General features: G+C 41.8%; 1 protein-coding gene across 1 annotated transcript in view; it reads right to left on the reverse strand.

Annotated features, from left to right (window-relative positions):
• SGK3 (serum/glucocorticoid regulated kinase family member 3) overlaps positions 1–13,661 on the reverse strand; it is a 41,595-nt gene that overhangs the window by 19,984 nt on the left and 7,950 nt on the right. Inside the window, exons 3-6 of the mRNA XM_065397726.1 lie at positions 10,617–10,700; positions 7,407–7,479; positions 6,665–6,740; positions 946–1,033 (exon numbers count right to left, since the gene is read on the reverse strand). Coding sequence (XP_065253798.1) covers positions 946–1,033; positions 6,665–6,740; positions 7,407–7,479; positions 10,617–10,700 — 321 coding nt within the window. The remainder of the gene's footprint in view (positions 1–945; positions 1,034–6,664; positions 6,741–7,406; positions 7,480–10,616; positions 10,701–13,661) is intronic.

The raw sequence follows: 13,661 nt of genomic DNA on the forward strand, positions 1-13,661 counted from the left end.
CCAATTTCCAATCTCTTCCCTCTTTAACCTCTGTGGATACCTCAAGAAGCAATGGGCTTAAACTGAAGCCAGGGCAGTTTAGATTGGACGTTAGGAAAAGCTTCTTGTTAGGTGGTAAAACGCTGGAATAAATTGCCTATATTAATTAGGACCCAGGAAAGCTTATTAATTAATGCACAGTAGAAGGTTCAGTGCCCAGAGAAGTGTATTGGAAAAAAATGACTTTTGTGGGCGTTGGAGCAGGCCACAAGAGTGTTAAATGACTTTTGCATGCGAAGAATCCTTGACTATTGGGACATGAGACACACAGAACGGATTAAAATAATTTAAATTATTCTGTTATTCTACCTAGCAAGACAATTTTTTTCTACCAATTTTTATAGTAGGACATTATAACTAGAAGTTCTTAAGACAGAGGCTCCTAAATAGACTGAGAGACTTAGTACAATTCTAAACCCAATATAGTGGCTTTAGTAAGAGATTGAGGTTTGAAACCTCGCAGTGTAAAAGGTGAACTGTGAACCAAAGTTATTTTTTCTTTGCGCTACTATAAAAATGGCTTCAAATATTTTTCAAGTTAGAGTCTCCTTTTTTAGTTATTAAGCATTTAAATATCTGATCCTCCTAGCCTTCTCTTTTCTAGATGTCTCTGGAAAGGTCTTTGGAGGACCTAAGCAGTGATGTCACATGAACTGTAACCTGAGCCACAGCTCTTCCAGCCCCTAACAAATGGGGAAAACTGAGATTGTTAACACTTGTCTTTGCAGTTTATATTTTAGGGAAAAACTGAGTAACCTTATTGGAAAGGAACAGGGAGGAACCTGTTGGGGAACAACTTATTTTGTTGAAAGTTACAATACATATGAAATTGCCCTCATGTAGTTACAGTTTGTTCAAAAGTGCATGATTACTGTTCTTCTACTCCATTCTAGCTGACTTTGTTACCTTTTGATTGCTCCTTTCATCCTCATCTTCAGATGGATCTGACTGATGCTTTGGATTGTCCATCTGAAGAAATGCTCTGACATCCGGGCTAGAAATATAATTAAACCTATTAGGACATTAGTAACCTAAATGAATTTGCAACTCATTACTACAGAAGAAGAATTTTTTTCACATTCACCATCATATTATGCATCTGGTAAATAACAAAAACCCTTTCAACAAATTGGTTGACTCCAGCCTCTTGTAGCGCGCGTGCGCACACACAGACACACAGAGGTAGGGCCACACCCAGCTGCAGACACAGACTGAATTCAGCTGTGTGTGAGAGAATTCTCCCAGCACTCACATGCACACCCCTTTTGGGGAATAAACCCAAAATAATACTGTCTTGCACTGTATAGAAAGATCTGCACAGTGCAAGCTCACCAAAATTCACCCTCTCCCTCAATGTGAAGAGAGATGCACAACTTCTTCCTCCCCCACCCCCCGAGTTAGAAATTGCACAAACTGGGTTTAATAATAAACAGAACAAATTTATTAACTATAAAAGGCAGATTTTAAGTGATAGCAAACAGAACAAAGCAGAGTCCAGATCAACCCCCTCCCCAGCCTTAAAAAGGATTTATCTAAGGCAGGAAACCTTTGTTTGATCCCCATCCCCCTAGAGAGAAAAAGTACCAGCAGTGTCCAAGGTGGTATTTTGCATCAGGTGATATTATCACCTGACTTTGTAGTGTCACAGCTACGTCCCAGAACACCTCTCAGGAAGGAGAAAGATTAGGAAGAAACAATGAGACTGGGAAGATACTAATGGCCCATCAAGGCTGTGATGGCCTAGTGTCTGGTGGGTGTCTCCCAAATACACATACAGTTGTAATTGTTACATAGTCCATATCCCTAACTTTAGATACAAAAATAATACATCCATACAAATTGGATAATCACATTCAGTAAATCATAACCTTTCCAATGATATCTTACATGATCCAACTTGCATAACACATGTCTTAGTTATGCCATATTCATATCATAACCAATTTCTATGAAGAATATAGGGTATAACGTCACACAGGGTTAAAAAAAGAACTAGATAACTTCATGGAAGATAGCCATTGATGGACCTATTAGCCAGGATAGGCAGGGATGCAAAACTATGCTCTGGCAAACAGAGGCTGGGGACACTTCAGAAGCTGGGAATGGGGGACATGGGATGGATCACTTGATGGTTACCTGTTCTGTTCATTCCCTCTGAAGCACCTGGCATTGGTCACTATCAGAAGAGTAGATACTGGGCTAGATGGACCAATGATCTGACCCAGTATGACTGTTCTTTTGTTCTTAGACATACCTGTGCTACCTCTCATCTGAGCTAGTGCCCTAAAAATAGTAGCATAGCAATAGTGGAATGGGTAGCAGTAGCACGGGGCTACCTGTGCAGAGTACAAACCCACCTGAATCCTCTGGGTATGTATTCAGCACAGCTAACCCATGCTGCCACTGCCCAGGCTACCCCCAGCTATGCTATTTTTAGCGTGCTAGCGCAGATGGGAGCTAGCACAAATATGAACTGGAAATTGTACCCGTAACTTGTAGTGTAGACGTAGAGAGTGAACTACCTACATTACAAGTCCCCAATTTACAAGTCCGCAATACAGTGTGTGTGCGCTACAAGAGGCTGGAGAGCCTAATTCAGCAAAACAGGGAGAGGGAATCCAGGCTGGTGGAGCAGGAGGGGCTCAGTGAAACCCCAGTACAACAGGTTGCATCCCAGAGGGAGTTCAACCCGTCACACCCTGTTATAGTCTTGGCCTTCACAACATCCTCTGGCAAAGAGTTCCACAGGTTGACTCTGTGTTGTATGAAGAAATACTTCCTTTTGTTTGTTTTAAACCTGCTGCCTATTAATTTCATTTGGTGGCCCCCTAGTTCTTGTAGTATGAGGAGTAAACAACACTTTCTTATTTACTTTCTCCATGCAAACAGGGAAACACACTCCTAGCTCACAGTGTAGATGTAGCCTCTGTTTAACTGAGCATGTACACCAACATATGCAGTATATACAATTTTTCCACTTGCAGTGACTTGCATTATTAAAAAATAGATGAACATGAAAAGATTGCAGGAGGTGTTCAGTGAGACTATTTCAACTATGCTAATCAGAATTAAGCTTTCCACTTCCTCCACCAATGTTTGTAATTGGTTGTTGTCTTGTGAAATACCACAGGAAAACCAATTTCCTTTCTAACACCTTCAGTATCAGTGTGTCATTTTCAGTTTTCTAAAATTAATGAGAACTTATTACCGTATATAGAATGAACTGACATTATTTGTATTCTAAAGCACATCTTGGGTGATAAGTGGTATTATATAATTTCTTTTCCCCCATGCATATTGGTAGAATCGTGTATTTTAACGGCACTTGTTTTGTGCTGTCAAATCTCAATGTAAAGAAATCCCTGCGTTCAGTAATAGACTGGCCTTCTGCTACCTACATGTCAAGCCCAATACTTATGAAAAAGTGTTTTGCAGAAAAAAATATTACTTTTACTGCCAATGGTGATACCCCACAGCTTGAAATAAACCCTATTTGAATACAATGCACAGTGAAAGAGTGGTACACCAATTTGTGGTGTTTTAGAAAACACAGGCCTGAAGCAGTAAGGCTTAGTGGTGGTGAAGATGACGACAGACCACAACTATGTGAAAGCAGGAAAAACCTAAAGACTGGGATCCTGTAATCTAGTGGTGTTATATTTGTTTTTCTTAGTTGATGTTGGAACCATGAGGACCCAATTTCTTTTCTAGAATAACTATTGTTCATGTCTCTCACTGCAGAAACTGGCAGTTTATTTAATATAGAGGACACTGCCATCATAAAAGTCACCTAGCAGAGTTATGCTATGTTCTAGTTTTCCTTAAGGAGCTACTAGAATTATTTTTAAACTATGCTAAGCCTTTAATGCATTCTATTTTATGCACTTGGTTTTAAGCTGCTTCTTAAAAGGGTGTTCTGATAGACAATTGCACGTATTATCTTTTCAGTAAAGGCCTAGAGCTGAGGGGGAGGACAGCCCGACTTAAAGAGCTGCTCAATGGATTAGAGCTCAACTGTATTAACAAGAGAATTCCTAGCCTCCTATTCTAGATTAGGAATCAGCAAGACAGAAATGTTAGTTCATACTCTCCATCTTTTCTGAAGCTTTTCTGCAAGGTACCTATAGTCTGTGGAGGAGAGAAAATTCTCTCTAAAATGAAGCAAACAGTAAAAATTTGGAGTCTAAAGCTAATCCACATAGGAACTATCATACTAGCTCAAACCAATGGTCCATCTAGCTCGGAATCCCATTTTTGACAATGGTGGCTAGTACCTGACACTTCACAGGAAGATCCACAATTGACCACTACGGAATTTCTTGCAAGTATCTTTCTAACCTGCTTTACAGTAATTGGTTGGCTCATATGCTGAAGCATGAAGATTTGCTTTTGGTACAAGAGTCAAAGGACAAATTGCAGACCTAAGATAAGGACCCACTGAAACAGAAAAAATTCTCCATATTTCCCAGCAACACCAGTATGGTTTGCCAAAGCAGGACTGGTAGTACAACCACCTAGCACTTGTCTTAATGCATCATGTGGTGTAGCAGATAAGAGCTACAGAAAGTTTATTGGAGTGCACACACAGTACTCAACATTTTTTCTATATATCCCCCATCCCATACTAATTCATTTCATGTTACTAATTTACTTAGTTGAGTATACACGTAGCAGGTTAAGGAAACAGTGTCTAGAAAATAAGTTTGTTTAGGAGGCCATTTGTAAGGACACAGTGGTCATTTCCCCCCTTTAATAGTTAGTTTCCAATGGGAATGGATTTTACAAGAACTTCACTAAAGGCTTGATTTTTGTCTGTTACTAATATTGACTGGTAGACAAAACTAAGGCTGTGGACTTTTATATAAATCAGTATGATTCATTGTGGTCATTCACAAAAAAAGTGGCTTAAAATGTATTTTAAAAACAACAGCAAATAGCGATATAGTGAAATATTTTAAATCTAATATTTTAATAATCCCTGCACTGCAAGAAAAAAAACAACAAACCACCTGGAATAAATGCATTTCAATCCCATTCTGTACTACACTACAAAGACAACAGCTTGAGCCTTCTCCCACAGAAGTAGTTGTTTACTTTAATGAGCACAGGACTAAGCCTTTATTCTCTGTTTGTTCATTAAATACATTTCTAATTAGACAACGAGCTATTGGGGGAGGGGAGGAATAGCAAACCTTAAAATCTTCAATTTCTAATATTGGTTTATACTAGTCTTCACTGGACTGGAATAGTTAGAGCTAGATTGAAGTACTTAAAATAGATTAAAATCTAATTTATGTACTGTTAAATCTTCTTGAGCTTTTCAGATCAGATTCAAGGAAAAAGCGTCTGTTCCTATGCTCAAAGAAAAGTTTATGATCCTCATGTTAAAACAGTCCAGTGTCCAGCTTTGGAAAAAAGTACATATAAAAAGCTGTTAATTGAAATGTTTCACAGCTGAATGCTTAAAGAACCAGGAGTAGGAAAAAAGTCTGTGGACTACTAAAAATAATGTAAAGAAGTTTTCCTGTTTAATACATTAGAAAGAATAATTGTTGGAACATAATCTGTTATTTGAGAATTGCTCTTCATTGTTTCACAGCTGAGGACAGTGGTATGATCAACTACGATCCAACACTTTTTCCTTTACTAGAAAATTGTTCCATGACAAAGATTTTCTGTTGTGTCTATAAGCTTTTTCAACTTGTCACTAGGAAGAGTATGCAGAATGCTTTTGATAAAAAGAAGTACATGTTTCAGGTTTATGAGGCCTCAAAGCAGTTCATGAAGCAGAAAAAGAGTATCTGATGCATGCTGCAAATTGTGGCAATGTTCCCCGTTTAAGAATGGTTGTTTCCTATCTAAAAGCAGAACATTCCACTGGTATTGCAGATTGGCAAATTAAGTAGAGTAAGTGAATGAAAGCAGAAATCTAAATATACTAAATACTAAGGGTTTGTTTATATTCAGATTTGCATCATTTAAACTAGAGGTATGATTTTACACAGACTTAATTAAAGCAACGCTGAAGACTGGGGGGACACATTTATTTTGGTTTAACTTAAATTGATTAGGAGTAGGTTTAAACTAACTTTGGTTTAAGAGTGGCATTTCAGGTAAGTGTTCTCATGGGATTTGTACTGGTTTAGCTAAATTAGTGTTTAATTAAAGGGGTGGCAAGTTTGTATGCAGAAAAGGGTTAAGAAAGCAAGCCAAGTGTTTACATGACAATTGCATCATTTTGGATCTCTCTTAGAGATAACTCAGTATTATAGTAGTTGTTTGCTGTGCTGTTGTAGTTGTGTTGGTCTCAGGAAATGAGAAACAACGTGGGTGAAGTAATAACTTTTAATGGACCACTTTGTTGGGGGAAGAGAGCTTTCGAGCTGCACAGAGGTCACCTGAAGAACACCTCTGTGCAGCTCGAAAGCTTGTCTTTTCCCCCAACAGAAGGTAGTTCATTAAAAGCTATTACCTCACCTTGTCTCTATTATAACATTTACATTTACCATAGATAACACATTTTGTATCCAACTAAAGAGTATTTAAAGTCAATCAATCATATATTTTTGGAATGTATCACGTGTCATTTAAATAGCCATAACAAAACAGAAGAGAAACTACTTACTGGTTGCATAGCTCTGGCTGTCTAACTAAATTTTGAATGAATTCATTCAGTCCTGCTCGTCTCTGTTTAATAAAATCTGGGGAAGAGGGGAAAAGTGTAATTAGAAAGAATCATTCAATGAATTCATGGCAAAACAAGTTTTTAATTTTGCAATTTTTTACATTACTTTAATGGAAGTTAGTTAACAGAAAAAAAAGCGTCTGAATATAATTGGGCTTACACATGAGGATTTTGTATAGAAAAAATATGAAATGGGAAAGAATAGGAGCTCCAGTCTCTATATAACTCATTTTATTATACATTTTAAAAAGCAAAAATTTACTCAGCCCAACAGATCTTGCATGCGACAAGAATTCAGAGTGTGCAGTCACAATGGCCTAGATTTTGTATTGGAGAGCACACTGGCCCTGATCCTGCTAGCACTGAAGTCAGTGACAAAATCCAACAGCTACAGAGCTACTCTATAAGCAGGCATCAACATGTAACCATTACCAAAGATATTTTAAAATCTTTATTTCTCTCTCCACTTTTGATGTAGTTTGTCTTGTACAAAAGAGCTAACCTAACCTGAAACTAAACAAAGGTTTACTTTGGTTCAGTAGTAAGGAAAGGCCCTACTACAGGTCCTTTTTTTTTTTTTAGTCCTTGTTATATCGATTTAAGCTTAATTCTGTGCAAGCAAGATAGATTAAATCCCAAATAAAGAACAAAATAAAGGAATAATAACCAAGTCATAGTCTACCTGGATCAAAATTGTCTCCAAATATTCTTTTAGCTGGAATCTTCAGGTTCATAGTGGGAAATTGTTTCTTCAGCTAAAAAACAAACACCATATGCATACTTAGATATTTGGACTCCAAGGCAAATCCTATAAATAATTGCTTGATGTAGGCATATTTTACACTCAATTTGCAGAAAGTTTGGACTTCAGACTACTAGCATCACTTTTTCTGCCCTCAATATTGTCTTTGTTGTGATTAGTACAAAGGGGAGTGTGGAGACAGAAGGCTGATCTGCATATAAACAAATTGTCTAGGCCCCATTTACCAGTGTGTTACTATTTGTAACCTGGTTAGAAGACAAGTTCAACCTTGTTGCAAGCAGGGCTTTTAGCATCTATTGTTATTAGAAATGTTCTTTATTACACTGCCTCCTCTGGCCCAGTTTGCTTTTTTTCCCTCCCCTCCCCCACAAAGTAGCTGTCTTCTGGCTAGGAAGACAGGTATTGACAAACTCAGTGGATAAGTCTCTGATGATAGAAGCCCTTGGAGCCCAATGCATTTCCAAACACCTACAACCTTCCAGGGATTGGATGCTGTCACTGCAGCAGACAGACCTATTCAAAGAAGAGACTGGCTTGTGAGAGTGAATCTTTGCCCAAATCCAAATACAACTACAATAACTTAAAAACAAAACAAAAATTCCACGCAGTCGGCATTGCAGAATAACCTGGTAGAAGAAAAATCCATGTTCACACTCAGACTTTTCTTAGTCACTCCTCCTTGTATATGTATAGCCTGAAAGTCAGGATCCAGGTTTACACCACAGCAAAGCAATCTCTAGGAGCAAGGAGCCCCTAGGCATGATGGCTGAAATTCAGACACTTTGCCCTAGCTATTGAGGAGCAAACTAATCCACCAATAAAGGATGCATAATGGTAACATGCCTGTGAGAGGCACTGCATGAACTCATTTGAAAAAAGTGCATCCAGAGAGGATTGCAGATAAATAATTTATTCATACTATGTAGGAGGCCAAACAATAGAGGGAATAGGAAGGAAAACTAAGGAGTTTATAATATGGTAGAAATCTTAGTAGAGATAAAGACACTAATACCTTCCAATTCATTCTCCTTGATCTCCACAAAGCCCGTGTGTTTAAAAGCCACCATCTAAAAATTGTGAAAGGAGCAGCAGATGCATCTCTCTCTGTTTTGGAGACTATTTCTTCTCCTCTGATTTAAGAGCTGGTGGTCCCTTTCTCCAGTTACCCCTTAGGCAAGTTTCAATATCAACTCCATTTGGCATTTCAAGTTCCTCCCTGACATGCTATGTAGTTTGCAGAGTCCTTTGGAATGTCCAGCTCCCTCCCTTCTTTTCAGGAGAAATTGGGGCAGATGTCCCTTTTCACCTTGGCTAATTTCTCTAAGAACCTACACTTGCATTAGAAAGGCTGGGGCCACCTACGCTTCATGACAGTAGTGACATTATCTGACAATCCAGATGGGTGGGCTATATTAGCATTCTTCAGCCACTGAAGAGGGGATACTTTCTTTCTCCCTTGACCCCATGCGTAGTCTAAGAGGTGTGCCAAGTACAACATGTGGCATCCCAGGCAGACTTCAGTCACCTAGGTAAAACAAGGTGTGTGGACAGAGCAGAGCAGAGTGCATGTCACTGAGGGTGCCAAGGAGGGTGGTTTCAGCAGCTGATGTGTTGTGAGCCAAGCCTCCTAACACATGTATCTGAGGGGCCGTGGGGGGTTAGTTCCTCTTGTAAGATCTGGAGGCAGTGACTTTAGGCGAGTACATACTAGGACAGAGTGCAGACAGTAGGGTCCCCATAAGTGCATGGCCCTGGATAACAACAAAATTGGCACATGCCTAGGACTGGCCCAGCTTGCTCTCCTCTAAGTGTGTACAGTAGTAACAGCCTCTGCCAGCAACAAACCCAAGAGATCCACTGAATTTCCACGAGTCTGCAGCTGCAAAGGCTTATTTTAGCTGGATCAAGTCTTCCCCTCCAGGAAATCATGACAACTCCTAACTGACTTCCAAGTACACCTCTATCTTGATATAACGCTGTCCTCGGGAGCCAAAAAAAATCTTACTGCGTTATAGGTGAAACCGTGTTATATTGAACTTGCTTTGATTCACCGGAGTGCGCAGCCCCGCCCCCCGGAGCATTGCTTTACCGCATTATATCCAAATTCGTGTTATATCGGGTCGCGTTATATCGAGTGTGGCAAAGTACCTCCTTCTCCTCAGCAGGCTCAGTCCTTTTCAGCCTTGGAGACCCAGGCTTGGGCAAAGCAAAACCCTGTAGGTAGCACAGGGGCTGGCTATTCCTTCCCTCAGTCAGTCCCTTGTGCTTGTTTGTCTTCCCTTCTGGGGACAGAGTGCAGCCTTCCTTGCTGGAAGGGTTCAGAGCCTTGCTGCTCCTAACTTACTGGCAGCTTCCCTGGTTCTCTCACTCTCTCTCCCCCCCCTTCCACACCAGGGAGGGTTTAAAAAGGTCCTAAGCAGTTGGAGCCAGCTGAACCTAATTAATTCCCTAGTAACTCCTTGCCCAGCTGAACCTTATTTCCCCATGGTTCTCTCTCTTCAGTGGCTTGGGAGAGGCCTTTTTAACCCCCTGGGACTGATTACTACCCCCCCCCCCCTTTGTAGCTGTTTGTCCTGGGTTTGCCACACAAGGTAGCAGTGTATTTTAAGAAACAAGTTTGTCAAAGAAGTACAATTATCTATACACTTGTTTCCTTTCTTTCTTTGCAAAAACAATTCTAAAGCGATTACTTTTTTTTTTCTTTAAACAAAGACAGATAACAAATACCACACACATACTTATTCAATAATATCCACATACCCAAAAAACCCCAAAGTCCCACACCTCTAAATCCTATTAAAGTTGAAACTAGTGAAAAACGGTCTCTGATGGTTTAATGTGGAACACGATATCTCAGTGGTTTGAGCATTGGCCTGCTAAACCCAGGGTTGAGAGTTCAATCCTTGAGGGGGCCATTTAGGGATCTGAGGCAAAAATCTGTCTGGGGATTGGTCCTGCTTTGAGCAGGGGGTTGGACTAGATGACCTCTTGAGGTCCCTTCCAATCCTGATATTCTATGATATATTCTACGACTACACACCATGAAGGAATGAATTCAAACCACAATACAGCAAACAAGCATTCCTTTGTGCGATTTTAGTGTGACTCTTTAGAATGCATTTTACTCACTGTGTTGTACAGTTTATCAAATTCAGCATATCGTCTGAAGACAAACCACTCATTTCTACCAACAGAGACCAATACTTTGTAAACCTGTGGGAACACAAAGGCAGAGTAAATGCCAAAAATCTATTTCAGAAAAGCCACCTGTTTTGTTTTCGGGGGCTTATATGTGCATGTATGTACACACACAAACATATTTCTCACTAAGCTACTTGTTTATTACAACTTCATATAAGCGTTAATCCAAGATTAACAAATCCTGTTTTCTGTAAGCTGCAAAATGCTCATTTTGTTTTAAACTGGAGCCTTAAACATCAGTAAAACTACTATATAAACTCCATAAGATTAATACACATTCAGCAGAAGCATCTTGCTACTAGATACTAAAACACTGATACAGGGGGGAGGGGGGAGAATGAGGAAAGCCTCAAGTCCAATGTAATGATGCAAGAATGAAAGTGGCCTCATTCTACAGAAATTTAGTCAGGTCTTTATAAATTAAGAATATATAAACAAGCTAAATCTATACATTTGTTTTAAAAGCAAATACTAAGGAAGCAAGCCTTCATAGTACTGTTAGCCCAAAAAAAGCACATGGTTGTCACTGAAGATCATCCTGACCCAAGCTTTTGTTGAGTAGCATGTCTTGACGAAAATAGGCAAGTGGAAGAAAGCTGTACATTCAACATATAAGCAATCACTTATCTGTAAGAGCAACTCCTCTGCAGATAGTATCTGTGGAGTTAGACTGCCTAAAAGTGTTTTTAGGATGCATCATTATTGGACAAAGTTGACAATCAAGTCTAGCAAAGAATTTATTTAAAAAGAGTAGTGTTTGCCACTCATGTTTCCAGAAAGGCATAAATTCTAAACCTGTTTACATTCTGCTTCAACCATGCTCAAACCGCAACAGCAGAATTAGACACCTCCCAAAGAGGAGAAGAGAGATGATGCACCCACAGTTACTATTTATAGTTAGTGATTATTCTTCTGAAGTATTATCTATGGATTCACGCTTACACTGCCATGACTAATGAAAGCATATGAGTTAGTGTAATAGGCTATAAACACTCCCTTGGAAGTCAGGCAGGGAGGAGTTAGTTATTTTCCAAGGGAGCCAGGCAAAGCACCTTCTCCAGCCCAGAGAAATTGGCTGGCCTGCCAGCTGGAAAAGGGAGGATCCCCATCTAGGCTCACCAAGGCACAGAAAAAACAGGAAGGAAAAATTGCAAGACAGTTCTGAGAGAGAAGGAAGACGCACCCAGTCTCACTCCTCCCAGATGTGGTGCTGCTGCTGTTGTAGCCTGAAAGATTCTAGAAAGTGGCTGCTTTACCCAAATCCAGGACTGCTCGTTGCTCCTGCCAACCCTAGGGTTACCATACGTCCGGTTTTTCCCGGACATGTCCGGCTTTTCGGCAATCAAACCCCCGTCCGGGGGGAATTGCCAAAAAGCCGCACATGTCCGGGAAAAATGCCGGCCGGGCACTTCCCCTCCCGCGGCTGCTCTGCTCCTCCCCTGACTCTTCGGCTCTGTTTAAGAGCCGAGCGCTATGGGCTTCAGGCAGCCCCCTTGCCTCCGGACCCCAGCCGCCGGCCGGGCACTTCCCCTCCCGGGCTCCGGCGGCGCAGGGTCCGGAGGCATGGGGGCTGCCCGAAGCCGGTAGCGCTCGGGCAGCTCGGCTCTTAAACAGAGCCGAAGAGTCGGGAGGAGCAGAGCCTCCGGCCGCGGCGGCTCTGCTCCTCCCCTGACTCTTCGGCTCTGTTTAAGAGCCGAGCGCTACGGGCTTCGGGCAGCCCCCATGCCTCCGGACCCTGCGCCGCCGGAGCCCGGGAGGGGAAGTGCCCGGCCGAGGGCGCAGGGTCCGGAGGCATGGGGGCTGCCCGAAGCCCGAGCGCTACCGGCTTCACGGTTTGCCGGGCAGCCTCCAGACCCTGCGCCCCCGGCTGGGCGCTTCCCCTCCCGGGCTCCGCTGCGCTGGGGAAGCGCCGGCCGGGGGCGCAGGGTCTAGGGGCTGCCCAGCAAACCGTGAAGCCGGTAGCGCTCGGGCAGCCCTTTTTGCGTGGCTGGGAGTGGGAGGGAGGAGGGGCGGAGTTAGGGCGGGGTTGGGGCGGGGAAGGGGCGGAGTTGGGGCGGGGCTGGGGGTGGGAAATGGGCGGGGCCAGGGCCCCGTGGAGGGTCCTCTTTTTTTATTTGTTAGATATGGTAACCCTAGCCAACCCCAGGAAGGGAATCAAGTCAGGAGACTCTCAGACCAAGATGTAACCAGGAGATCCAATGAAATTTACGTGAAGGATTATTCCCTACCTCCCCCAGATTAGGGGCCGAGAGAGCAGAGCCAGCAATTTCTGCATTAAGCTAGGGTGGGGGCAGATTTAACCTGGGAAACAGACAGATTTAACCATGTCAGCTAGAACTACTCTTTTCCTTTGATTACCTGCAGCTGAAGTGAGCCTGATCAGGCTCAGCCACCTGGGGAACCAAGATGAGACAAGTCTTAATTTACACATCTATAAAGGGGCCAAAGCAGGGAGGCTGGTGTTTTAAAGGGACAGTATTCTTTTTCCTTTGTTTGCTGGTGTCTGCCACTAGACAGGGCCACCCTCCTATGGCTAAGCACAAAAATAATGGCTGGGCAAATGGATTGTCCAGATCTCTTCCCATGAATCCTAATTTTTTAAATGGAGCACATGCAGATCTCTGTTCCCATTGTAATGTTCAAGTCAGCTTCTGACTTCATCCCTTTTAAAATGAAAAGTCAAACCTCTTAGCAAGAATAATTAATCATGGTAGAAGAAACACCCTCACCTATAAAGGACCCTGTTTTAGATTACTCCCTGACATCAGACCTGCAGTGGAGGCCTCTGGCAGTCACAAAATCAGCCAGTCAAGTGCAGGCTGTTTCTTTTTCTTCTAAAAAGACATCTCCTGCCTTCCCTACTAAGGAAACAACTCCTGTATCTTACCACAAAAGCCAAAACACTCAAACTACAAATATGTGGTAGTTTAGCCTAGTGTTAAGCATTACCAACTGGTACCACCTTTTTACCTG

This window comes from Emys orbicularis, chromosome 2, assembly GCF_028017835.1.
Source record: "Emys orbicularis isolate rEmyOrb1 chromosome 2, rEmyOrb1.hap1, whole genome shotgun sequence".
Taxonomy (NCBI): Eukaryota; Metazoa; Chordata; order Testudines; family Emydidae; genus Emys; species Emys orbicularis.